The 25645-nt window shown below is 40.5% G+C and overlaps 1 protein-coding gene across 5 annotated transcripts in view; it reads right to left on the bottom strand.

Annotated features, from left to right (window-relative positions):
* The window catches only part of LOC101701073 (zinc finger protein 717-like), a 50634-nt gene extending 30687 nt beyond the window's left edge, over positions 1–19947 (bottom strand). Inside the window, exons 1-5 of one of the 5 annotated variants that reach the window (XM_087196146.1) lie at positions 19091–19193; positions 15807–15956; positions 10431–10557; positions 10105–10197; positions 2625–7602 (exon numbers count right to left, since the gene is read on the bottom strand). In XM_087196146.1, the coding sequence (XP_087052272.1) occupies positions 6161–7602; positions 10105–10197; positions 10431–10557; positions 15807–15863 (1719 nt within the window). In that variant the 5' untranslated portion in view covers positions 15864–15956; positions 19091–19193 and the 3' untranslated portion in view covers positions 2625–6160. Of the gene's footprint in view, positions 1–2624; positions 7603–10104; positions 10198–10430; positions 10558–15806; positions 15957–19046 lie in introns of those variants that run through there. The other 4 variants (XM_087196147.1, XM_021254308.2, XM_087196148.1 and 1 more) reach the window with 4 other exon arrangements.
* Positions 19948–25645: the final 5698 nt, after the last annotated feature.

The raw sequence follows: 25645 nt of genomic DNA, 5'->3' as shown, positions 1-25645 counted from the left end.
CAAAATAAAAGATAGATATTACGGAATTGGGTAATAAATCCTTTGCAAAAGTGAAAGGGCATTGGAGATTGAGGGAGGGGAGAAGGGAGGGTAAGGGAAAGTAAAAGTAATTAAAATATGTACATGTGCCAATTCCTCACAATGTAAATCATTACATACAGCAAAGTTGTACTAATAAACATTACAAATAAAGCAACAGAGTTTTACTAAGATATTAAGATGCTCTTGGTTAAAATCACAAAAAGTAGATTTAAAAACAAATGTTTTGGGTTTTTCAAGATAATTTCTTGTGATTTCTCTTGTTAGGCTTTTGTTCTAAAATTAATTACAAAATGTAATTCCATGGTAACTGCATATATTAAGATATATTTTATTTGGTATACTCCATTATTTCTCTCTCAAAGAGAACAGTTCTGTATCATTTTTACCTTTACTGCTCCTTTCATTCTGATTAAAGCATTATACAATTTAATGCAATCACAGAGCCAGTTTGTTTAGATGAATATTGATGAGATGCTATAAATCATGTGGTTGTTTTGACATTTGTATCAAATACACCAAACAGTGCCAAGTATATAATGGATACTCCATAATTAGGAGAAAAATATTCATATTAGAATGACTTCATTGCTTCATGTAAGAGAATGATGAATCCAAGGTGTGAAGAGCTATAAATTCTGTATGTGGAGAGATGACACCTATTCCAAGGCAGCACACATGAAACTCTGAATTAAAAAGGAATAACTTTTAATTTTCTAATCATCTCCATTGTCGTTGACTCTGCAGTTTCTAATTTAGCTACATATGCATCAAAACTATTCTCCTTCATTACCTCTGTTATGGTTCTTAATTTCTCACTTGTTTTCTCTATGTCATCTCACACAGAAATTTTTCAGTTCTTTGAGTAATTTAGAATTTTTCTGCTGCAAGGATAAATTGGTTTGTATGGGTTTCTGTATTCATTGACATATAATAATTGTAATTATGGAGTATAGTATGAAATTTCAATGCATATCTATATTAGTCAAAGCATGCTAAGCAGCAAATCTATCACTTGAAGCAGCATGTCTTGTGGTAAAAACATCCAGAATCTATTTCACTTGTAATATATAATACATTATTATTAGGTGTGGTCTCCCTATTTTTTTATTTATATATTAATTGGTACATTTTAGGTATACAAATCATTTACATTTATCATTGGGTGTTTGTACCTGAACATGATGTATCTTAGTTCTTATTTTTTTCCCCATTACCTGTGTGCCCTTCACCATCTCCACCCTTCCATATTTACATAGACTTCATTTCCATTTTTTTTTCTTTCACATAATTTTTCCTTTCCTTTCTTCCCTTTCCCCTTCCCCTCCCGCCACCCCTCCACCTTTGGACCTTTTCCTATTTCAAATTATCAATTGTTTTAATCATTTTCATCCTTATTTACACTTTCAGTTTCTCACACTAGAGATACTATTCGGTATTTACACATGTGTGTCCTATTTATTTCACTTAAGAGTATGGCCTCAATATGCATCCATTTAGCTATAAATGACTCTAGTTTCTTGATCTTTATGGCTGAGAAGTACTCTTTTTTTTTTTTTTTTTTTTTTTTTTGGTACCGGGGATCCAACTTGGGTCCTTGCGCTTGCACAGCAGGCGGCGAAACCACTGAGCTAAATACCCGGCCCTGAGTAGTACTCCATTTTATTAAAAAACCACATCTTCTTTATCCAGTTTCCAGTTGATGGGCACTTGGGGTGTTTCCAAACCTTAGCTATTACAAACTGTGCCGCTATAAACATAGGTGCACATATATCACTGTGGTATGATTCTTTTAATTTTGGGGGGAAGATATCCAGTAGGGGAATAGCTGGGTCAAATGGGACCTGTAGTCCTGGTTCTTTGAGGTATCTCCATACGGATTTCCACAGTGGTTGCACCAGTCTGCACTCCCACCAACAATGGAGAAGGGTTCCTTTCTCTCCACACCCCTGCCAGCATTTGTTATTGATTTCTTGATAGCAGCCATTCTTTGTGGGGTGAGGTGGAATCTCAGCGTTGTTTTCATCTGCATCTCTCGAATGACCAGTGATGTTGAACATTTTTTCATATATTTATTTGCTGTTTTTACTTCTTTGTCTGAGAAATGTCTGTTCATTTCAGGCGAGATCGGGCAGGTTCAGGGTGGTATGGCTGTAGACTGTGTCTGTTCATTTCAGGTGCCCATTTTTGAACTGGGTCTTTGAATTTGGGGGGGTCTGATTTTTTGTCTCCCTATTATGTAAGAGAACACTACAGCTCGTATTTTCTACCCAGCTATAATTATTCCTTAATTTACTTTCCATTCTACTCTCTGCTTCTATGAGATCAACTTTTATTTTAGACTTCATATGAGAGTACGTACAGGGGTGTTTCATTGTATGTCTAACTTATTTCACTTAACATTAAGTTCTATAACTTCACCCATGTTCCTTCAAGTTACAGAGCTTTTTATGACTAAATACCATTCTTTAGATATATGTGTCCCATTTTCTTTACTCATTCATCTATTGAGGAGTACTCATATTGATTCCATATATTGGCTCTTGTAAATAGCATCACAATAAAGAAGGGAATGCAGACATCTCTATTCAGAATGTGCATTTCATTTATTTAGGGTACACAGACAAGTGGCATATTATTGGGTGGTATGAAGAGTCTATTTTTAGAGTCAGTAAGAAACAGGAGATAGTTAGGAAAAGAAAAAAGTAAATTCATAGAGTGCCATGTGTGCAGCCTTGAAAAAGGGGTCTCTCTCCACATGTCCAATTAATATCATTTCTTTTACCCTCGGTGCTTCATTCTCTTACATGAATCAAAGTGGATGAGGAAGGGGCCAGGGATTTAGCTCAGTGGTTTCTCTGCCTGCTGTGCAAGAACAAGGACCCAAGTTCGATCCCTGGTACCAAAAAAAAAAAAAAAAAGTGGATGAGGAAACCCCACATTTTTCTGCAATGGCTATACCAGTATACCCTCTGCCAGCTGATATCTTTTGTCTGGTAGTAGACACCCTAATTACTGTGAGGTTATATCTCAGCATAATTTTGATGTGGATTTTCCTGATAACTGGTAATCACACTGTGACTCTGGTGTAGAGGGAGCTGTATGGACACTGGTCAATACTATAACAACTGTGTGAATGTTTTTATTTTTATTGTTGTTTTGTCCTTGCTTGTTTGTTTGATATGGGTTAACTAGGGTTTTTTCCTGGTTTTGGGGGGGTTTTTTTTGTACCGGGGATTGAACTCAGGACCTTGCACTTGCAAGGCAGGCAGCAGAACCACTGAGCTAAATCCCTGGCCCACCTGTATTCTTTTTTTTTAACTTTAAAAACAATCTTCTGGGTTTTGCTTCTCTATTGGGATTGTTTTGTTATTTTACTTTATTCTTTATCCCTTTTCATTAGCTCCTCTCAGTTAATCATAAAAAGCTCAACTGAGATCTGCATAACTATGTAGAAGTCCATAACAAAACTAAATCAAGACTGTCAAAAGGGAAAGGTGGCTGTTGTAAAACAAGACTTTGAGAGCCTCCAACCAATTTAATACATCGTTTTTGAGATTATGGTAATCCTTATCACCAACACGGCTACAGATTATATGCTATATTTCAGGTGCCAGGAAATATTTAGAAAACATTACTCAACTAAAGTTATTCCACATAATAATACTTTGAGACAGATTCTACTATTACTTTTTAAACATGAAAAAACAGGAGCCCAGCAACCTTAAGCTTAAGGTGAAGTCACTACATAGTAAGTGGCAGAGCCAGGAGTTACAGTGTTGCCCCTATTACTGCGAATGCACATACCACATCACTGAAAATGCAGTGACTGCTCACTTCTGCAGCACTTGGTACACATACTCACACCTGTGCTGTTACCTCATTTCAAGATACAGTGAGACGAAAGGGGGGAATTTGCATCTAAAGATTGCTTTTCACTGAACAGAATAAAACCGTACCATTGACCACAGCTGTTTGTGCTAATTCAGACTTAACCTATTAACAACTATGCGCCTGATTTGTGCACTTTTATGAAAACAGGATTCCTTTTAACATGGTGATTCTGTTTACTACCAAATTTGGGGGGGGGATTCTTTGTTACTTGTTTGGTAATAAATTGACATACATGAAGAGTAGAAAAAAGTCTGTAGAATACTTTCTCATCAGTATACTTCATAAGATATAAAAAGGCTAAATGGCACTTAATCCTAAATGCTGTTGTTTGGGTAAGATCTGTTGCCAAAATTTTATGTGCTGGGGCCGGGGATTTAGTTCAGTGGTTCCGCCACCTGCCTCCCAACCACAGGGTCCCGCGTTCAATCCCTGGTACCAAAAAAAAAAGTTTATGTGCTGTGTGGAGCCTTGGTCTTCAACATGGTAAAGTTGGTGATCCTTTAAAATATGGGGCCCGGCAGGTAAGAGATGATGGGGTCACTGGAAGTGATCCCACTTAAGGGATTAATACTGATCTTGCAGTTAATTCCTTTCTGTATGGGTTGTTATAAAGCAGGGTTACACTACGTGTGTGGCCCCTTCCATATAGGGTTGCTTTTCACCTTACCTCTTCAACGTATTGTGAAACAATCAATGGGGCTGTTGGCAAGGGCTGAAATGATGGAGCCACCTTAAGACTTTTAGCCTCCAAAACTATGTGCAAATTAACTCTGCAGCCTAAATTATTTTTGGTATAAACTCTGCAGCCTAAATTATTTTGCCACAGCAACAGAAAATCAACTATGTTAATTTAAACCACAGTATTTATTAACAGTATATGAACTACCACCCCTAACTCTAGATCCCAATAAGGAAAATTTCTAACATGAAATACTCTTATGTATAAACCCAGTATTTTTGTTTTTTGGTACTGGGGATCGAACTTGGGACCTTGTGCTTTCGAGGCAGACACCGGAACCACTGAGCTAAATCCCCAGCCCTAAACCCAGTATTGTTGAGGAGGCTGTTCCATGATCTTCAGGCTGTGTAGCTGCATTCCAGGCCTCTTCTCACAGATGCAGGCAGCACCTCCCAACTCCCATTACAATAAAAAAAAAAAGCCTCTAGAAACAGTGAGATGTACCCTGCTTGGCAATATCACCATTCATATTTCATTGGGATATTATGAAATATTCTCTATTTTTGATACTATATTTAACATTTGTATTTTAAAACCTAGCTCTCTATTAGATAAAATTGGCATTTTCCTTCACTGCAAATTCTGATACATTATAAATGCATATTTTATTAAAAGCCTTCACAAATTGAGGATATAAATTTATTTTATTCTCACTCTTCACTGATATCACTGCCTGATAAAGGCATTCCCAAATTTGTTCCATTCTTTATATCTCCACATTTAAAAAAAATTCTTCCAAAAACTGACTTGGGGATGAAAGATGACAACACCAAGTTTTCTACTGTATACATTTTCTGATAAAAGAACTGGACTCCTGGTGGCACAATGCAAACAGATAACACACACAAAAAATGGAACACCAGAACTGGTACTTACTTCTCTCTCTCATTAAAAAAAAAAAAAATGGAGGGTACAGGGATACCCTGGAAAGATCTTTGTTCTCTTCATTTGTTTTAACTCACAGCGACCTTTTCTTATTTATCTCCCAAGGTCATCCTGAGAGTCACCTGCTTGTCAGTGCTCAAGGCGAGAAATTATATAGTGAACTGCATGGTCACTGTCTTTATGTTGCCAGGCCTGGACATAATGCTCATCACTGTCCATATTCTCCAAGCAGAGCTCAGTTAACTATTGATGGCCATAGTAAGTTAAAGGTAGAAATGAAGGCTGCATTCCAAACAGAGTAAAATGGTTTTGGGGAGGAGACATAACTAGTTTCTGCAAAGAATATTTTGCCATTATGCATGAGGAGTGATTTCTGAGAAAGTTATTCTATGTTCAAAGTTATTTCCCATGTGAGTTTTTAATGCCTGCTAAGTTACGACATCTGTCAAAAGGTTTTTCCTCTTCAAATACATTCACAGGGCTTCTCCACAGGTGTGGTTATTGCACGTGCAATGCACTGTAACTTCTGCTCAAAGTTCACTCCACATAGATTACATTCATATGGTTTCTACCCAATGTGATTTTTCTTGTGTACAGTGGGGCCTAATGGAAGAAACCTCTCCTATACTGTTGACGTTCATACGGTTTTTGCCCTTTGTGAGAACTCTGATGGACTGTGAGGCTTGACTTCTGCCCGAAGGTTTTCCCACATTCATTACACTCAAAGGGTTTCTCTCCTGTGTGAGTTCTCTGATGCCTACTGAGGTTTGACTTCTGGGAAAAGGTTATTCCACATTGGTTACATTCATAGGGTCTTTTCCCAGTATGGATTATCTCATGTTTACTGAGATAGGACTTCTGGCCAAAGGTTTTTCCACAATCATTACACTCATAGGGTTTCTCCCCAGTGTGAGTCCTCTGATGCTTCCTGATGTAGGACTTTTGGCAAAAGGTTTTACCACATTCATTACACTCATAGGGCTTCTCCCCAGTGTGAGTTCGCTCATGTATGGTGAGTGCTGGCTTATGGTAGAAACTTCTCCTACATTCTTTACATTCATAGGGTTTCTCCCCTGTGTGAATACACTGATGCGTTCTGAGGTTTGACTTCTGGCCAAATGCTTTTCCACATTCGTTACATTCATAGGGTTTCTCTCCTGTGTGAGTTCTCAGGTGACTGGTAAGGTTTGACTTCTGGTGAAATGTCTTCCCACACTCATGACATTCATACGGCTTCTTCCCAGTGTGAATTACCTCATGGATGGTGAGAGTGGACTTCCGACTGAAGGTTTTTCCACATTTATTGCATGCATATGGCTTTTCTCCGGTATGAATTCTCTCATGGACAATAAGGTCTGATTTGTAGCTGAAGGATTTCTCACACTGGTTACATGCATAGCGTTTTTTCCCTGAATGTTTCTTCTGATGTATTATAAGGTCTAATTTAGTAATGAAGGTTTTCTCACATTCAAGACAATCGCAAGATTTCTCCCCTGTGTGTGTCTGATGTTTAGTGAGATCACAGTTTTTATAAAGAGTTTTCCTCCCTGCCTTTACAATGAGAGCTGACTTCTCACATGCTTTCCCAGATTCATTATGCTCCCAGCAGGCCTGTCCCATACAAACCCTTTTATGTGTAATACATTCTTTCAATAATTTTGCTTCCCTGGTGAAGGCTTTCCATTGTCCACTATATTGAAAATCCTGCTGCCCAGTTGGCATCTTGGGATGCGGACTGAAATGCTCAGGACATCTCAGGGTCTTCCCAGTTATGTGACACTGATTAGGTTTCTCTCCAGCATCCATCTCACCAGGCTCACTGGAGAGATGTGTGTTCTGACAAGCATTAAGTTCCTCAGGTTTTAATACTGAATAGCTTCCATCACTTATAATCAAGTCTGAAATATGACTAGAGCTCAAATCAAAAGTATTTCTTAATTCAACTTGCTCCTCAGTTGTGTTCTTGGTGGTGATTACAACTTGCCACACATGTCTATCTCCACTTTGGTGGGTGGTCTGAATTATGTCATCCATTTTCTGGCCATCTAAAACAAGAAAAATAATGACATGTATCAATGATATCTAAGCATTTTCTATGGAATGCTCATGTTAAAGGAGATTCTCCCTATCTTACTGGGATAAGGTTTTATAAAATTATAATGGTTACAGGTTTACAAGTATATAACTTTTCTTCCTACATAATGTAATAGATTGGACTGACAGGTTTTCTAGTGTTAAATTGCTTTTCTTTGTTTCTTTAACTTTTATTTCATGTGGAAATATTTGGTTAAACTATTTGCCTATTGCCTTCTCATAATTTTCCACTGAATGTTTATCCCATCAGTTGTTTTCTCTGTTTCTCTCTTTTGTTGTTGTTTTGGTTTTTTGAGACAGTCTTGGTAATTCAAGCTGGCTTCGAGCTCATGGCAATTCTCCTGCCTCAGCCTCCCCATGACTTTAGGCACATGCCACATCTGGCTCCCTGTTCTTTTTCTGTAATCTTCCTTATAATAATGGTGGCTGTCTCTTATTGGTACTATTCTCATTATTTGGATTACAAGAACGCAAGAATTTCCAGGATAAGATATTTTCCAAGATATGTGTGAGATCCAAATAACTGGCACCTACACCAGAACATGGCTTAGAAATAGTTTTGCAACTGTATTTCTTTAGTTTTTACTTTTCCCTGGGAGAATAATGATGCACATCTGGGAATTTTTTTCAAAGTATAAAATCTCTTCTCCACTCTAGGCAGACTGCTTTCTCCAAATTCCTAATTTATCCGGACTTCCTTTACTTCTCAGCACCAAAACAAGTATAGCAAGCTTCAGCTTACCAAACTGGAGACACACCTTTGGTGTCCTCCAACATTATAAAGTGTTTATCTGGTTCTTCTGAGGTCAGCAGCCCTGGCATTCTCCTATGAATTCCTGGCTCATGCCCCCGTGGTTAATAATCCAATGTTTCCGAAGAATACTAGTAGTCTTATACAATGGAATGTCAGCTGTCTTGCCATGTGACAGAAAATGCATTCTCTTTATTCTTTTAGAAAGATATCCACAAATGAAAGAGGGAAACAACTGCAAACTCCATCATCAGCATCAAACATTTGGGTAACATGTCCGTTGTTTTGGTACCAAGGATCAAACTCAGGATCTTGCACTTATAAGGCAGGTACAGTGCCACTGAGCTAAATCCCTGGCTGGAAACATGTCCTTGGGACCAAGAATCTTCTGGGACCTGGAGAAGTCCAGAACCAGTCCTTTTCATGGTCCTATGCTGGATCCATCTCAGTTTCATGATTTCTGACATTGGGATTCACAGAGCTAACTCCTTTTAAATTTTCGTATTAACTCTGTGGTAAAACTTCTCTATAACTTGAAACACCAGATTTAACCTACCTATTGCCCAAGTTTTTGTATTACCAAGAGTGATGTCCACTCTCTCACCTAGAATTTATATTTATGTATGTATTGCATGTAAAATTTTGAAAAGAGTAACTAAAACTAAAGGTATGCAAAAATAAACACTGAAAAATGTCATTAAGAACCAAGTGTGGTGGTGTGTGTACTCCAGCTACCCAGAAGTCTGAAACATGAGCATCACAGTTTAAGGGCCACCTGTGCAACATGGCAAGAACCTGTCTCAAAATTAAAAAAAAAAAAAACAATGAACAGGGCTGGGACTATAGCTCAAGCCTCCCTGGGTTCAATTCATAGTATTGTGAAAAAATAAAAACAAAAACAAAACCTCCCTGAAAACAGAGCTCAGTCTTGGGAGAATGTTTTTATAACATGCACAAGGGGTTGGGTTCAATCCTCAGCACTTCAAAAAGGCACAAAACAAAAAATCTGTCTAAGACTGTCTCCTCTAATCATCTTTACTAAACAGTCACATCTCATGTTTCTCTCTTTCACTCTGGTTAAATAGTCTTCTGACTAATTAACATTACTGTCCTGTTTTTGTGGCATCAAAATATAAATTCCGCAAAAAAGAGACATTATTTTGATCATTACTATTATAATCCCAGTGATAAAACCTGCTGCATTAGGATATGCTAAATGATAAGTAAATTTATGAATAACTGACAAATCACTCCAAAGAATGGAGGATAAAAAGCAACTGACAGGGCCAGTGATTTAGCTCAGTGGTTTCACCACCTACTGCGCAAGCACAAGGACCCGAGTTTGATCCCGGTAGCAAAAAAAAAAAAAAAAAAAGCAAGTGACAATACTAAGAAAATAGACTTGATCTTAGACAAAAGGCCGAGAAGTGATGAGAAAAGAGACACCAAATAAAAATGTCTAAGAAAGATGAAGGTAGGGATTAGATTTGGGGTAAATGTAAGAATATATTTAACAAATTAAAAACTGGAAATATACATGCAAACACCCTCCTTGAAAACTATGTAACACACATGTCTGATGGATGCAGACCAGCTATCCTCAGGCCTGGGACCTGGGGAAAAGTGACCAACAGCTGAACACAGCCAACATCTGCTCAGCTCCCCTCTTCTCAGGGTCCTAGTCCAGAATGCAGTGACTAACCTGGGGGGCTCAGATTTGGGGGTGGTTCTCCCATCCATGGCTCTGCTCCTTGCTCCAGCTTAAAGATCACCTCAGGTTTAGTGATGCAATGCCCTGTTAATGGGAAATAATGCATTTAAGAAACTGCTTTGTAAGTTTCTGTGCAGAATGAAAAACAGCCCAGCTTCAAGCTCTGTTCAATAAAGGTGCCAAGGTGAACCCTTCATTAGAGAGGGGGAACAATCACATTCTTCATAAATGAGAAGACTATGCGCAGTAGCACTGAAGCTTACTAGTGCTCACTAAGGAGGAGGAGCTTCCTCCTGAGTGTGATGGGGTTCACTCACCCAGCAATACCAGGCTGCGGTAGGTCTCCAGCATCACGTCCCTGTACAGCGTTCTCTGAGCATCATCCAGGTCCTGCCACTCCTCACAGGTGAAGTCCACAACCACATCCTCAAAGGACACTGACACCTGTAAGAGAACATTTCCCACTCATCAGCTCTGGTCACAACAAGAATGTGAAGTTCTGGGCCAGGGATTTAGCTCAGTGGTTCCACTGCTTGCCTCACAAGCACAAGGACCCAAGTTCAATCCCCAGTACCAAAAAAAAAAAAAAAAAAGAATATGAAGTTCTGACATTAGCAGGAGGTAGGTGTATATAATGAATTTTATAACATATGCAGCTTGCTTTGAATGCCATATTGTTGGACAAAGGAAAGTCACAGAACTACTGTGCATTATAATTATTTCTCAATTACTAAAAATACTATTACAGAGTTTACCTTATAAATCTAAAAACCATCCTGGGGCCAGGGATTTAGCTCAGTGGCACCATGCTGACCTCGCAAGCACAAGGTCCTGAGTTTGATCCCTGGTACTAGGGGGGAAAAAATCTAAAACCATCATTTTTTGCTGGGGATTAAAATATGAATAAAATTTTGCTGCCTCAAGGAGCTTATGATCTGGTATGAAGAAGAAATAAGTATGACTACATGCACACAATCATTTGTTATATAAACTTATTTAGACATAACTTCAATGCAAATGAAGCAATGAAGGAGAAACCATAATTGTTTTGTATTATAAGCTTGCACTTCACTGAAAAACCAAAAATGTTAAGCTCTTCCCTCTGTGAACCAAGGATTCTCATGATGACAGGCAACAGCATCAGTCTGGTCACAAGCACAGAGTCAACACAGCCATGTCAACAGAACCACCGCAGTATTGTGTCTGGGTCAGTGACCCTGGTCTGTGATGAGAAATAAACACAATACTGAAGGAAGTCATGCAGTGTGTGGGTCTGCATTACATTTGAATATATTCCAACAGAAAACACAGTTTAGGAATCTGTTGTTTTTTAATTACATTTAAGTTAAAACCATGCACACGGGCCAGGGACTTAGCTCAGTGGTTTCACTGCCTGCCTCCCAAGTGTAAGGTCCTGAGTTAGATCCCCAGCACCAAAAATAAAAAATAAAATAAATAAAACCATGCACATGGCATCGCACTCTTTCCTTCCTACATGCCAAATGAGTCCCTGAGTTTACTCCAGGTGAGCACTGCCACTACCCAAATGGCAGGATGTAAGTAATAAGGTCCTGGAAGAACAGACAGGTAACTCAGCAGGTCTGCATTTCAACAGTCAGCTCCCAGAAGGGCAACTGGAAAGGCTTATGGGACAATCAGGGGAAAGAAGCAGAGTGAGACCTGCTGACCTCCGACAGGATACAGAGAAGTAAAACTGCACCACAGCAAAGGAACCCTACTACCACAGACATACTGAGAAGGCAAAGCAAGGACAGAACCTGCTACTGACTGGCTGAGCAGAGGACAAAAGGACCTTGTCCTTCCAGCTACCTGAATGACTGCTGCTAGTTACATACTGGGATCATAAAGTGAAGTTTGGAAAACAGAAGACTATGATGGCCAAGTGACACAGACCTTAACACCATATTTGGAGAATCTCAGGTCCCAAATGTTGGATGTCCAACTGCTAATTATATACATGTATATATATGTATGTATTTATTATATATGTGATTCCAGAATTAAGGACAAATGCAAGCTGAAGATAAAAAAATGTGTAAGGTAACAGAATTTTGGCGCTGCCTGAAATCAAGGGCCTTCTTTTTTTTTTTGGTACTGGGGATCGAACTTGGGTCCTTGTGCTTGTGCAGCAGGCGGTGAAACCACTGAGCTAAATCCCCAGCCCCTTTGCTGCCCGAAATCATCAGAATGAATAAAATGACGAAGAGAAACTAAGAGATTGAAGGAGAAAAGTAAAAAGAATCTGAAGAAACTACAACTTATTGGTAGAGGACAAGAACTAGATTATGGAAACCAAGAAGGAATTCCTGAGTTTATCCCACAAATAAAGGAAAGTTCAATACAAGAACTCTAACACAGTCAATCATATTCTTAATTCAATAGGGAAAAATTCTGATTGTCAGCAAGACACTGATATTTTGAAAATACAATTCTACCAGTTGTGCTGGCATACGCCTCTAATCCCAGCACTGGGAAACCTGAGGCAGGAGGATTGCCCCGAGTTTGAGGCCACCCTGGGCTACATAGTGAGTTCAAAGCCAGTCTGAACTACGTAAGACCCTGTCTCAAAAAACAAAACAAAACAAAACACCATTCTAGTATTCACTTCTGCAGGTAAAGATCCTAGAAGTTGTCTCAGTTTGGATATGGAACGTCCCCCAATGGCCCGTATGATAAGCAAATGTGTCCAACCTGCCGCCTGTGGGCCACATGTGGCCCTGGACAGCTGGTAAGGTAGCTTAACATTTTATCTAATATTTACTGGTATTTTTCATGATTTGAATGTGCTGTGCTCAAAAACAGACCACATGGAACAACAGCACACTGTGTAGGGGAGCACACAGTGCACTGCTAACTCCACCTCCTGCACCTGCCACACAGTCAGTGGAATTAAACCTGGGCTGAAACCCCTTGCATATTAGGTGTTATATGCGCTGTGCAAGGCAGCAAATAAAACACAGCAATTACCAATAGTAGTCTTTAACCACCTTCACCCATGTGGGCCTGTGCTGATAGAAATTTACTGTTATTAAGCAGATATGGAAGCTTTCTTATTTAATTACTAAACCTGGGCTTTTTATTCCATGAAATAACTTAATGTTACTTTTTAAACTACCATGGTATATGAAGTACAAAAGGTACCAAATAGTATTTTGCTTATGATATGGTTATAAGTACATATGCAATATCACTAATACTAGAAAAATGAATGGTGGTTATTTATTAGCTTTTTTAATATCCCAGCATGGCTTGAAGATCATCTCAAAAGAAAACAAGACCCCCCCAAAAAAAGAAAAAACATGAAGAAAGAATGTTCAGCGAAAAATAGATGTATTTTCATGTTGAAACAAATAAGATACTATGCTTCACTTGTACGGAAATCATATCAGTTTCAAAGATTTCAATGTGAAAAGACATTATACGCATATACAGACATTCTGCCAAATTTGATGCATATCAAGAACCATTTCACAAAGACAAAATAGAAGAACTGAAAAAGAGTCTGCAACAAAAATTTTTTAAAAGTTACAACTGTAATCCCAGCACTCTGAAAGGCTGAGACAGAAGGATCACAAGTTCAAGCCCAGCCCAGGCAACTTACAAACTTATTGGGAATCAGTCTCAAAATAAGAAATAATTTTTAAAAATCTGGGGATGTAACTCAGTGTAAAGGCCCTAGGTGCAATCCCCAATATAGCACCAAAACAGAGAGAAAAGAAAGGAAAAGGAAAGAATGAAACAAAAAACAAAAAACAGGACTAGGTATTACCTCGCTGGTACTATGAGCAAGACCCTGAGTTCAATCCCCAGTATGGGGAGTGGGGAACCGACATACAGAATAATGACACAAAAAAGGTGCAAATTTTGAAAATTTGTACTTCAATTTACTTCATGTGTATCTTTTATTAACCCTCATGCAAATGTGTCCTACTAATCCCTGAATGCTTTCTCTCACTAGATCCTGAGTCTTCAAGAGTTTATATACCTGAGTTTATACACCACGTGCACTATATATTAGCATTATTCTCAGGGGACTGAACCTCATCACTGGGCAAGCACACTCTTCAAGTTCTGTTAAGAATTGACATTTCCAAAGTGATTGCATTAATTCCCAAGCATAATCAGCTCTCCTAGATTGTATTTGCATTGTATGCAAATATTTGAAATAAAATAAAGGAATGTTTAAAAGATGCAGAAGATCACACCAGATAAGATCAGATTTGATGGAGAAGGAGTCAGGGAAAAAAAAAATCTCATTTTTCAGGGTTGGGCCACTGCCAAGAAGGTGTGATACAGTATGTAAGTGAAGAAAGTTGTGCTTCCCCTTTTGGACTTGCTGAGCTTGAGGTACCTTTTGAATTGATAAAGAGATGATCCAACAGGGAGTTAAGAACTAAGACTTAAAGTTCTGGTCTAAGGGTGAGAAAACAAGTCCAAGCTGCAGAGAAGAACACTGCAAACACCAGAGAGCTAAATCTACCAAGGAAGAATGCAGAGTGCAAAGAATGGGATCTAGGATGTGAAGAACCTGGATGAGCAGAAAAAGCAAAAGAATTCAAGGAAACAAAATATCACAAGAAAGGCCCTGACAGTAACTAATAACTCCCAGGAGCAGACTGTGGACACTAGTTAAAAATACAGCAATCAACTTTGGACTTAACTAAAATGCATGTTTCTAATGAACTTATGAAAACTGAATTAAGACAACACTAAGCGGGTTAAAGTACAAATAAGCGGTGGGACCATCTGCCAGGAACCATCACTCGGACCAGTCTGCTGCATGCGCCGCGTGTGAATATGGGCTGCGACACAGGTACAGACACAGTCACTGAATGACTCGTGGTCAACTCAATCCTTCAGACAGCCGAGCTTTCATCCATGAATTGATCACCACCTTGCAAAAGCTGCCTGGCAACACAGTATTTCAGCAACTCCAGAACAACCTGATTTTGAGTTTTATTTAGGACTAGGTAACTTTTTACAGAGGAGTGCTAGAAGTGTTTATTTCCGAGGTGGTAGTGAAAAACATTCTACTACATCCTCTATGTGACCAGTGAAGATAATGTTTCAGCCCTTTGTGTAAACAATTACATCCCATGACAAGTCACCATGCTCTCTTCTCAGGTTCTATCTCCATCAAAAAACAAACGTGTCCGCTTTTTCTCGTGGCATCAGAAACACCAGAGCTAAACTGTACTCCACACAGAGTTCAATACAGCCCCATATGCCAAAAAGTAGACACCCACGCTCTAAATTCCTGATTTTGTTAAATCTCTATTCTCAAACTGAGAGGAAATATTGCAGATAAAATTTAAACCAGTCTTGTTTTGTTCAGCACAAAAATAAGATCCAAATGCTACAAGGAAACTGCCTAGGTGCTGACAACCACTCTATCCTGATTGGCCTGTAGTTCTGAGAACTTATGTAAAAATTCATGGCTGTGTATATATTATTGTACTTCTTACCCCCCCCCTCAAAAATTTTAAAACACAGATATCTTTTAAGTCTTTATCTATATGCTAACTCTGTCTTATTTATGTCCATTTCCATAAAGCTGAGTTGTTTTTTTTAAAGCTGAGTTTTTACAGATTCTACAATTTCATTTCAATTAATGGAGCTCAGAGAGCTGTTAAAAACACAATGTAAAACAAAGTGAGGAATGAACAACTCACCGGAGATTTATTCATTTTTAGTTGCTCTTTGAAACACACAGAAGACTCTGGAGGCATAGCTGAGAGAAGTTAAATGTAGGAAAGGAAAGTTGTGAGAGAACAGGCAGGCGCAGACTTAGATTACCTCCTCAAAAATACTCCATGTATTAGCTGGAAAAGATAAACAAACAAACAAACTCTGTAGGAGTACAGTTCCTTACACAAGAAAGGGTGACAAAAGCCAGGCTACGTGGCACAGGTCTGTACTCCCACCTATGTGAAAAGTGGAGGCAAGAATATCACAAGTTCAAGGCCAGGCTGGGCTATATAGAGAAACACCCTGGACTACACAGACTTTGTCTCAAAAAGGGGAGGAGCACATTTCATTGAGGACATACCCACAAATTCAGTCACTGGTAGAGATTAGATGTAAAACTGATTACTGGGTTAATATAAATATATATTATCAACTGACTTACTGACAATTAATGTTCTCCAAAGAAATAATAATTTAAACCACAGCAACATTATGACTTCACTGACATTAATGTCATAGGAATCCCCATGGACTAGGTGAACTCTTCTATTAATAATCCTGCAGGGCCCATGAGAGCATTTCCACTACAACACCTCTGGGTTTCACATACCCAGCTTCCTGGAAAATACACATGTGCAGCTCAACATGTTCTGCCCATGCTCGTACAGGAAAGCAATGTATTTAATGTACACTTCTTGTGATGCCCTGTTCCAGCACTGGATCCCCATGAGGCACCTCCATGTACCCACACCCTCTAACAGTCCCCAAGGATGAGAACCTGGGCTTTGCCATTGACTTGATTTGGCCAAAAGGACGTCACTGAATGTGATGCAAACCTAAGCTTGAAAAGAACTGGCTCACTGGTGCTTGTCTTCCTGGACACAGTCAGACTGTGAGAAAGCCTGGGGCTCCCGCTCTCCAGACGCCGGGGGGGGGGGGGGGGGGGCGCTCCCTGCCCTAAGAGGAGCACAAACACCTGAGGGAGTGAAGTCATCTGGAACCAGCCAACCGAGTCAAGGCCCCAGGGGACTGAAGGCTCATCTGTGACCCCAGGTGTCACCAGTATAGGAATCTTCCAGGTGACTCCAGTTCACACATTCACCCAGCGGCAAGTGATCAAATGAAATGGTTTCTTCCCTTAAGCGAACAAATTATTGTTCGTTTATTATACAGCAAAGGCTGTTAGCACAAAGGAGTTAGAATTCAGTGTTTTAACATATCAGAAAGTAAGGGGAAAGTCTCCAGACACAAATACAATTTTTAAAAAAATCTTTCAAAGTGTTGGGAAGAAAAAAAACCCAGTAAACACCCAAAGGATGGACTACAGTATGGCTGAAGCCTAATGATTCAAACAAAGCAGTGTCTGGAGATGAGAAGGGTAAGGCTTTTCCACACTAAAAATAGGCTGTTACATATATGTGAACTTTGAATTGTTTTCACATTTTATTGGTTCGAAGCTCAAGTGTGATGCAGTCTAATTTTCCCCTTTTCAAATAATGTAAAATAGGCTGCTACTATTTTCCTGCAGAATTTATGATTTTTAGGAACCGATTACTGACATTAAGTGAGAAACATGTGTGATTCACCCTTTCAGGTCACATAACGCAGAGAAAATACTGGGGATAACAAGGGATAGGCATGTTTGGGATAAGTATTTTATAGCAAAATTCTAGGGCTGGGTGATGTAACAGCTGGCACAACACCTGCCTATCAGGTGTTACACTCAGGGTTTGACCCACAGCACTACAAAAAACACAGTAACAGCCAAGTGTGGTGATGCACACCTATAATCTCAGCACTTGGGAGGCTGAGGCAAGAGGATTGCTGCGAGTTGGAGACCAGCCTGGGCTATATAGTGAGTTTAAGGCCAGTCTGAACCACATAGTGAAACCCTGTCTCAAAAAACCAAAACAAAACAAACACTGGCCAAATCTGAACACAGTGTTCCTGCTCAACTGACTTCAGTGTCATCCAAATGATCTCAAAACTAAGCAAACACTTCTTTTAAATGGGCAAAATGGGTAACAGCCAAAAGTCAAGATGCACCTGACATCTACATATCTGGTAACCCTAGACAAATCACTTATCTATGTGACACCAATTTTTTTCATCTTTCTTACAAAGCAGAAATACTTTGGCCAATCCTTCCTGAACTAGGAGAGATAACAGGATAAAGTGATCATCGTCAGAGGTCAAATCTGTTTGTTGACGGTCTAAATTTCAGAGAGTTCACACACTGGATAGAAGTGAAGATAGAAAGAATGGGTGTTTAGAGAACACAGAAGATGGTCTTGTCAGGCCCACAGGGTATCCTTCCTTCCACAGCACAACTTCAAGACCTCTCCTATAACAAACATTCCCCAAGTCCTTGCCTATCTTTCTCAGCCCAGTTTACATCTTCCTCCAGAAAGTCAGTTCAAACCGTCCAGTAGCACCCAGTTGCTGTTTCTGGAGAAGGTAGCTGTCACCTATATGTTCTTTCATCTAGCCAACAGGATCAATAATTACTTAATCCAGGTAAAGCTAGGAACTTGTCCTCTTTGGGACACTGTGCCTCTCCTCTGAAGTGATACTGACAAGGGTCAGGCCACAGTGTTCTCTCAGGTGGAATTCCAAACTCTGGAACACCTACATTTTTCTAAAGAAAATGGGCCTATTATCCAGCACCCCAATCTCCCTTGCAGACTGGTGAAATTTTTCTGTAAACTTAAACCAGGATGCTAGTCAGGCTACACAGTGCAGTAAGTGACCAGAAACTTCGCTTGCTGAAGAGATACCAAGATCCCCACACAACTGCTACATAGAAAGACTCGGTCCGCACACAGTTCACCCTCATTTCTCTTGGAATTGGAGGTCATTCCACCAGGACTGTTAATCCTCTCATTTTACAGGTGGGTAAACTGATGTCACCCTGGTAACAAGCTCCCACCGCACGCACACCGCCCAGCTCGCCGGGGTGCGTAGACCGCCCCGCGCCACGTCACCACTCGACCACCTCCTTCGCAGCTTCTAGAGTCTTCGCAGTGTCTTTTGAGACACACACACACACACCTGGAACCACACGCCCGGGCTCGGACACCCTGACAAAAGTTAGGGAAGCACAGCAGAGTCGCCCCTCCCCAGCCCGGGACTCGCGGCCCCGGCCCTCACGTCGCCTCCCAGACCCGCTCAGGTCCTGCCGCCCACATCCACCCGCGTTCGCGCTACTGCCAAGGCCCGGATACCTGTCCCGCTCCCCAGGATCAAGGTTGCTCTTTCGCCCTCTTACCACGCTTCATGGACACAAGGCAACTCCACTGACAGAGTAGCTATAGCGAGGGGAAGGGCCAGGAACTTCCGGGAGAAAATGACGTATGGGCGGGACTACGCGTGCGTAAAAGAAAGCGGGCAAGTTATTTCCTGTTCTCTAGAGACGTCATTGTCGGGGGTTAGATTTCCCACAACCCTCTGCGCGGTCCTGCCAGAACAAAGGATGTGGTGTTCATTTTAGAAGGTGACCAGGATCTGATGGTTTAAGACTGGTCCCTAACCGTTGGGGAACCATTGTTATTTTACTAATTACTTCCTCAAAGGACATATTGAAGCTGAATGATGAGTGTATAGTGTAACATTAACTTCTCACCGTGCAAGCTACATGCACAAACCTTAGATGTTTTAACCACTTGACAGGTCTTGAAGAACAACATTTCTTCCCCAATCAAGTGTTCTTTGGATGACATTCCCAGACCCCTCCTCACTTAGAAATCAATTAGAAAGTTCTCCACTACTTCCCAGCCTATGCTGTCCACTCGGAACTCACCAGCTGCTCTTTTACAGTGTATTAAATTTTTCCATACTTCTTGACAGTTGGTAAATTCACACACACACACACACACACACACACACACACACGCACGCACACACCCCCAAGGTAGTTGCCTTCCATATGCTGCCTCCCCATAGCGCTAAACATAGTATGTAGAATGAGATCGTTCTTTGCAATATTCGGATCTACCTAGGACTTCCCATCTTAGCCAAGCACTCGAATACTAAGCCATATTCCAGCTTTTTAAAAAAACTGATAGATCGGGGCCTGGGATTTAGCTCAATGGCGCCTCGCCTGCCTCGAAACCACAAGGTCCTGAGTTCAATCCTTCGTACTGCAAAAAAAAAAAGCCTATTGTTTCCTAAAATCTACCAATCAATTATTTTTTTTAAAAAAGAATGCCTCCTGAATTTCTAGGAGGGGTCTGAAACAGGTTTAGCCACTGAGACACTTTGTCAGGGGTAATGTGTACAGCAAAATCACAATGTGGGTCCAAGGTGGGTCAAACTACAGTCAACCTATGGGATTACAAGTATAGCCCACTTAGCTAATATTGATCCAATAGGGAAACGATTCACATAGCAAGGGTACATGGAAAGAACAAAGACATTTTGAGGAAGGGATGGGTCCAGAGCTCTGGTCACCTACGTGGATGACTGATGTCTAGCTGGACTTAGTGGACTAGGTAGTGCTAATTACAGTATAATTCCAAGCTCCTTAGGGAGGGACATAGGCCTGGCCACTATATCTTCATCTTGAGGCCTGGCCTTTTTCAGATGCTCCTCCAGCCACAATTTTAGTGTCTTCATTTGCTGACTTAAGACCTTCTCTATCTGTATATTAATTTCTGTCTAACTTAGCTGCCTATAATAGTGTCAGCTGCAAATTTATTGTTCGCTTGGTATATGGGGAAAAAGTTCTACAAATCTAGTGTCAAAAGTGATCTGTAGCCAGGGATTTAGCTCAGTAGTTCTGCTGCCTGCCTTGCAAGCAAAAGGACCTGAGTTCAATCCCCGGTTCCAAAAAAAAAAAAAAAAAAAGTGATCTGCACTATGAGAGTAGGAAAAATTGAATTTGAGTTGAATTCCATAAATGTAGAACCCTCAGATACAGGGGGCAGATTATATAATATTTTAAAGTACCACTGAGAGTTTATACTATAAGATGTCTTATTAAGCAGAAATTTCATTTTAATTTTTATTGTTATATTTTTGCAGTACATAATGATCATATTCCTTGTGGAGATACTATGTTCCAAAAGAACCTCCTATGGATATGATAGCTTACCAACACACACACATGTATTCTTCAAACAACAGACTGTAACTATTTTAGTATCTAGTTTTCCAGGTTGCAATCATAGCCATCCTTGAAAAAACATTCTGAAAAGGAGTAATTCTACCCTATAAGTAGAACAGGGAGTATTTTCAAGGTAAATGAATGTTAGAAAATCAATCTCTAACAATTAAGATGCCTTGCAATTTAAGAAACAGAAAGCCACCACTCCACTACTCTAAAAACAAAGAAATATTCTCTACATGGCCTAATATGACCTCTAACGATTCAGACTGTCAAAGTAAGGCTCTGGTGTGCAATGGGGGTGGGGACTGAGATTTGGCTCTCACCTGTAGAATATGGGGAAGGTGCAGGGATGTGGCTTCCATGTCTACATAGTTATTTTGTTGTTGTTGTTTTTTGTTTGTATTTTGGTGCCGGGGATCGAACTTGGGACCTTATGCTTGCAAGGCAGGCGCCAGAACCACTGAGCTAAATCCCTGGCCCAACTACATAGTTATTTAAGACAATCCTAGCATGCTCCAGTGGAATCCTATCCTACCAATCATGAAGAAGCAAGCAATCCCACAGGCCCTGCTTAGAGAAAGAACTGTGGGCAGCTTCCAATAAATAGTCAGTAACTTATGAATTCAGACCCTCAGTCACATATCCTCCAGGAGACAAACCCTGCTGAAATCTGAATGCGTGTGGACACAGTGTTTCCCAGTCGAGCCTCCAGATGAGAATGCAGGAACGCGCCCCATCCAGCCGGGGCCAGGCACATCCGCGGGACACAAGAGAGGTCCCGGGTTGCAGGGAGCCCAACCCCATCCAGCCCGTGCCCACGTGTGGGTGCCTGCAGGAGCCCCACCCCCACCCCGGGCCTCTTGGCTGTCCCGCCACCTGTTTCCACACTGCAAAGACACAGGGGACACCAGACCACCAGATCAACACACTGGGTAAGTTGGAGGGATCATCACCTCGCATCGGAACCTGGTCTATCTTCAGGGGAAGGGCAGCTGGAACCTTGCAGTACAACCTTGCAGAGTTCAACCTTACAGGAGGACAGGGAGCTCAACTTGGGACTTGCAGCCAGAAATGTGCCTGAATCTCACGGGTCTGCAACTGGCTGGCTGAGACTCATTGACTTATATCTGCATACTGCTGCCCACATTGTCTATTGTGACGGCAGAGACATACCCTGAAGGAGGCCCTTCATTTTCATTTTTATATTTTTTATTTCCAAAATTAGTATTATTGGTTTGGGGGTTTTTTCCTCTTATTTTTAATTTTTTTCCTACTCTTGAAAATTTTTTTTCTTTTTTTTTCTTTCTTTTCTCTTTCCTTTCTCTCATACTCACTCTCTTGCTGTCCCACATTGTTCTTCATCTCCCTTTTTGTTCCTGTTCTGGCCCTAATTCCGATTTCTTCTTTATTTTTCTTTTATTCTCTTTTTCCTTCTCTCGCCTGTGTCCTCTGGCCTCACTGCTAACCTTCCCCTATCCTTCTACCTATCTATCCCTCCCTCCCCAACTCCTTCTAACTCCCCATCCCAAAGGGTAAAGTTGCTATATTGAAGAGTTTATTCACTATAAACATATGTTGGGTTAGTCCTCGATTTTGATTTAATTCACACAGTTAAAGGTGATAGATTAATAACTACCACAAATTGTCATTTTCTAAGATGTACTTGATGCTATGGTGTTGCTGATTGTATCACTTGGGCTAAGGTGTTGTTATTGATCTAGTCAGTGGTCCTTCCTGGTATAACAAAAATGAGATAGCCTCAGAGTCATTAGAGACTCAAAACCTAAAGACCACCTATATCTGGAAGACACCTCTGAGAAGCAATCATTCCATAAGGGTTCTAATTACAAGCAACAAAGATACTTATAATAAGCAATTTTGAAGTATCAACCCAGGAATTAAACCAAGGACAGTATCAAAAGCAAATATGAGAAGACATTTAAGCAAGGCACAAACACAGACTTCCACCCCACCAAGGGTAAACTCTGGAGGAATCAAAGTGGAAAAGTCTGATAATCAACCACTTGGACACCCTGAACTGATAGCTGAGGAAGTAACAAAACAGATGAATGAGTCTTTAGAAAAATTCAAAGCAGAAATAATCTCCCAGATAACTAGAGATGGTGAGCAGAGTGAAAGACATGATTAGAGGGTCTAGAATAGAAACAGATAAAAAAGATAGATGAACTCAGAAACATGCTGGAAGCCATGAATGCCCAGCATAAGAAAGAAATGGAAACCATGATCACCCAACATAAGAAAGAAATGGAATCCATGAGACAGATTCAAACAGATATTCATGAGATTAAAAACTCCATTGAAAGCATGCAGAGCAGATTAAGGGAATCTGAAGACAGAATATCAGATATAGAAGACAGGATCGCGGTTAAGGACCATGAAAATAGAGATTTCTTAAAAATAGTAAGGGACCACAAGAAATCCATCCAGCAGCTGCTAGACGATGCAAAAAAGAATAACATAAGACTGATAGGACTGCACAAAAAAACAGGAGAAAGTACAATTGACATAAGAAAACTGTTCACAGAAGTAATAGTAGAAAACTTCCCAGACAGAGGTAGAGAATTGGACATACAGATAAATGAGGCATACAGAACTCCAACTAGCCACGATCAAAAAAAATCTACACCTAGACATATAATAGTCAAGATCCCAGAAACCCAACAGAAGAACAAAATCCCACAAGCAGTTAAGAGAAAAGAAACAAATCACCTACAAAGGAAAGCCCATCAGAATCACAGCAGACCTCTCAATACAAACCCTCAAGTCAAGGGGAGCCTGGAGTGAAGTATTTCAAGCCCTAAAAGAAAATAACTTCCAACCTAGACTGTTGTATCCTGCAAAACTATCTTTCAAAATCGATGGGGAAATTAGATACTTCCATGACAAAGAACACCTGAGAAATTTCATGAACACCAAGCCAGATGAGAATGCAGCCTGGATGGGATCTTGATTGAAGACTTCAGAGATCCTGAGCACAGGACCTGGCTAAGCCATTCCCAGAATCACGACCACCAGAAACTGAGATAGTAAATGCTTGTTCTCCTGAGCTGGTAAGTTGTGGCCATTTCTTACACAAGAGCAGTAACCTAATGAGAACATAAATACATCAAAACATAGCAACTCTGAGGTTGGGTATTTCAGTTGCCCTTGACATCACCATTCACACTGGCTCTACAGTGTTCTGCCTTTTGACTGTGAGGCCCACATCTGAACATCTGAAGGGCACAATATGTGACCGTGGGTTGCGTCAACAAAGAAATGCCTTCCAAGGAAAGAACCGTCTTTCTCTTCATGAGAACTTTCCCAGATATGCCACAGACTTCTCTCACATACCTGAAGAGAGTTGGGACACATGCTCAGCCCAGAGGGACCACTAAAGAAAATGTCAGTCTTTCCTAATCATAAAAACTCAACCAAGAGGAATCCCTGAACAATACTGGGCGGAAGCAGACAAAAAACAAATCCTGACTTTTGTGAAAATGACTGTTGTAGCATCAAACAAATCTGTGAAAGATTCCTGCCAAGTGTGATTTTGTAAGTTACAATAATCACTCCCCCCCCCATGTCTACAGTTTATATGCTACTTATCAGATGCCAGGAAATATTCAAAGAATTGTACTTACCTAATTACTCCTCACAATGACTTCTGAAGGCAGGTTCTAGTATTACTTCTTTTTTGAACATGAAGCGATGGAAGCCCAGAGATGTTAGGGTGAAAAGTCACACATGTAAGCGGAGAAGAGAGGATGTATCACATGGCCCCTGTTGGAGAGCATGACCACCACTCTGTCACTGAGAATGCAGACTGCTCAGTTACACAGCACTTGGCACACACACCTATGCCAGAACCCATGTAAACATGAGGAGTTAAGAATGAAGGGCAAATTGTGCTTGCAGAGATTGCATTTTACTGAATGGGGTGAAACAGGTACCACTGATCAGAGCTGTTTAAACTAATCTAGACTTAAACTGCTATGTACCTGATTTGTACAGTTCTATGAAAATCTTTCTTTTAGAACCACTGTCTAGCACTATTTAGTGCAGATTTCAGGAAAATATTTATTTAAGAGTTTGGTAATGAACCAGGGATTTAGCTCAGTTCCACTGCCTGCCTTGCAAGCACAAGGACCCGAGTTCAATCCCTGATACAAAAAAAAAAGTTTGGTAATAATTGTAGTACAAATCTACATATGCTAGGAATAGGCACATGAATGTCATAAGGCACTTTATACTTCATCCACTGAACAAGACATAGAGGCTAGTGTAGCATATAACACGGAAATTCCTAACTGCTATGCTTTGGATATGGTTTGTTCCCAAGGGTTCATGTAGAGTTGAGGCTTAGGGTGGTGGTGAAATGAAATGCTAAAAGCCAGGGCCTTGCTGGGCCCACTGGGGCATGCCTGTAACCTCAGTGACTTGGGAGGCTGAAGCAGGAAGATCCCAAGTTCAAGCCCAGTCTGGGAAATAAGTTGCAAATGAGCGAGATCATACCTCAAAATAATATAAAAAAGGGCTGAGAATGTAGCTCAGTGTGAAGGCCCTGGTTTAAATCCCAGTACCACACCCACATGCATACATACCCACAGAGGGGCTGGAGATATGAGCTCCTGGGTACAGTCCCCAGTACCAGAAAAGAAGAACATGGTGGAGTCTAGCAGGAGGAACTGGGTCACTACCGGCAGTGCCACACAA

The sequence above is a fragment of the Heterocephalus glaber genome, unplaced genomic scaffold (genome assembly GCF_053883595.1).
Source record: "Heterocephalus glaber isolate CG9 unplaced genomic scaffold, H.glaber_assembly_v1.0 deba00001610, whole genome shotgun sequence".
In the NCBI taxonomy this organism is placed as follows: domain Eukaryota; kingdom Metazoa; phylum Chordata; class Mammalia; order Rodentia; family Bathyergidae; genus Heterocephalus; species Heterocephalus glaber.
Note: the sequence above shows the minus strand (reverse complement) of the source record. Positions and strands in the feature narration are given on the sequence as shown.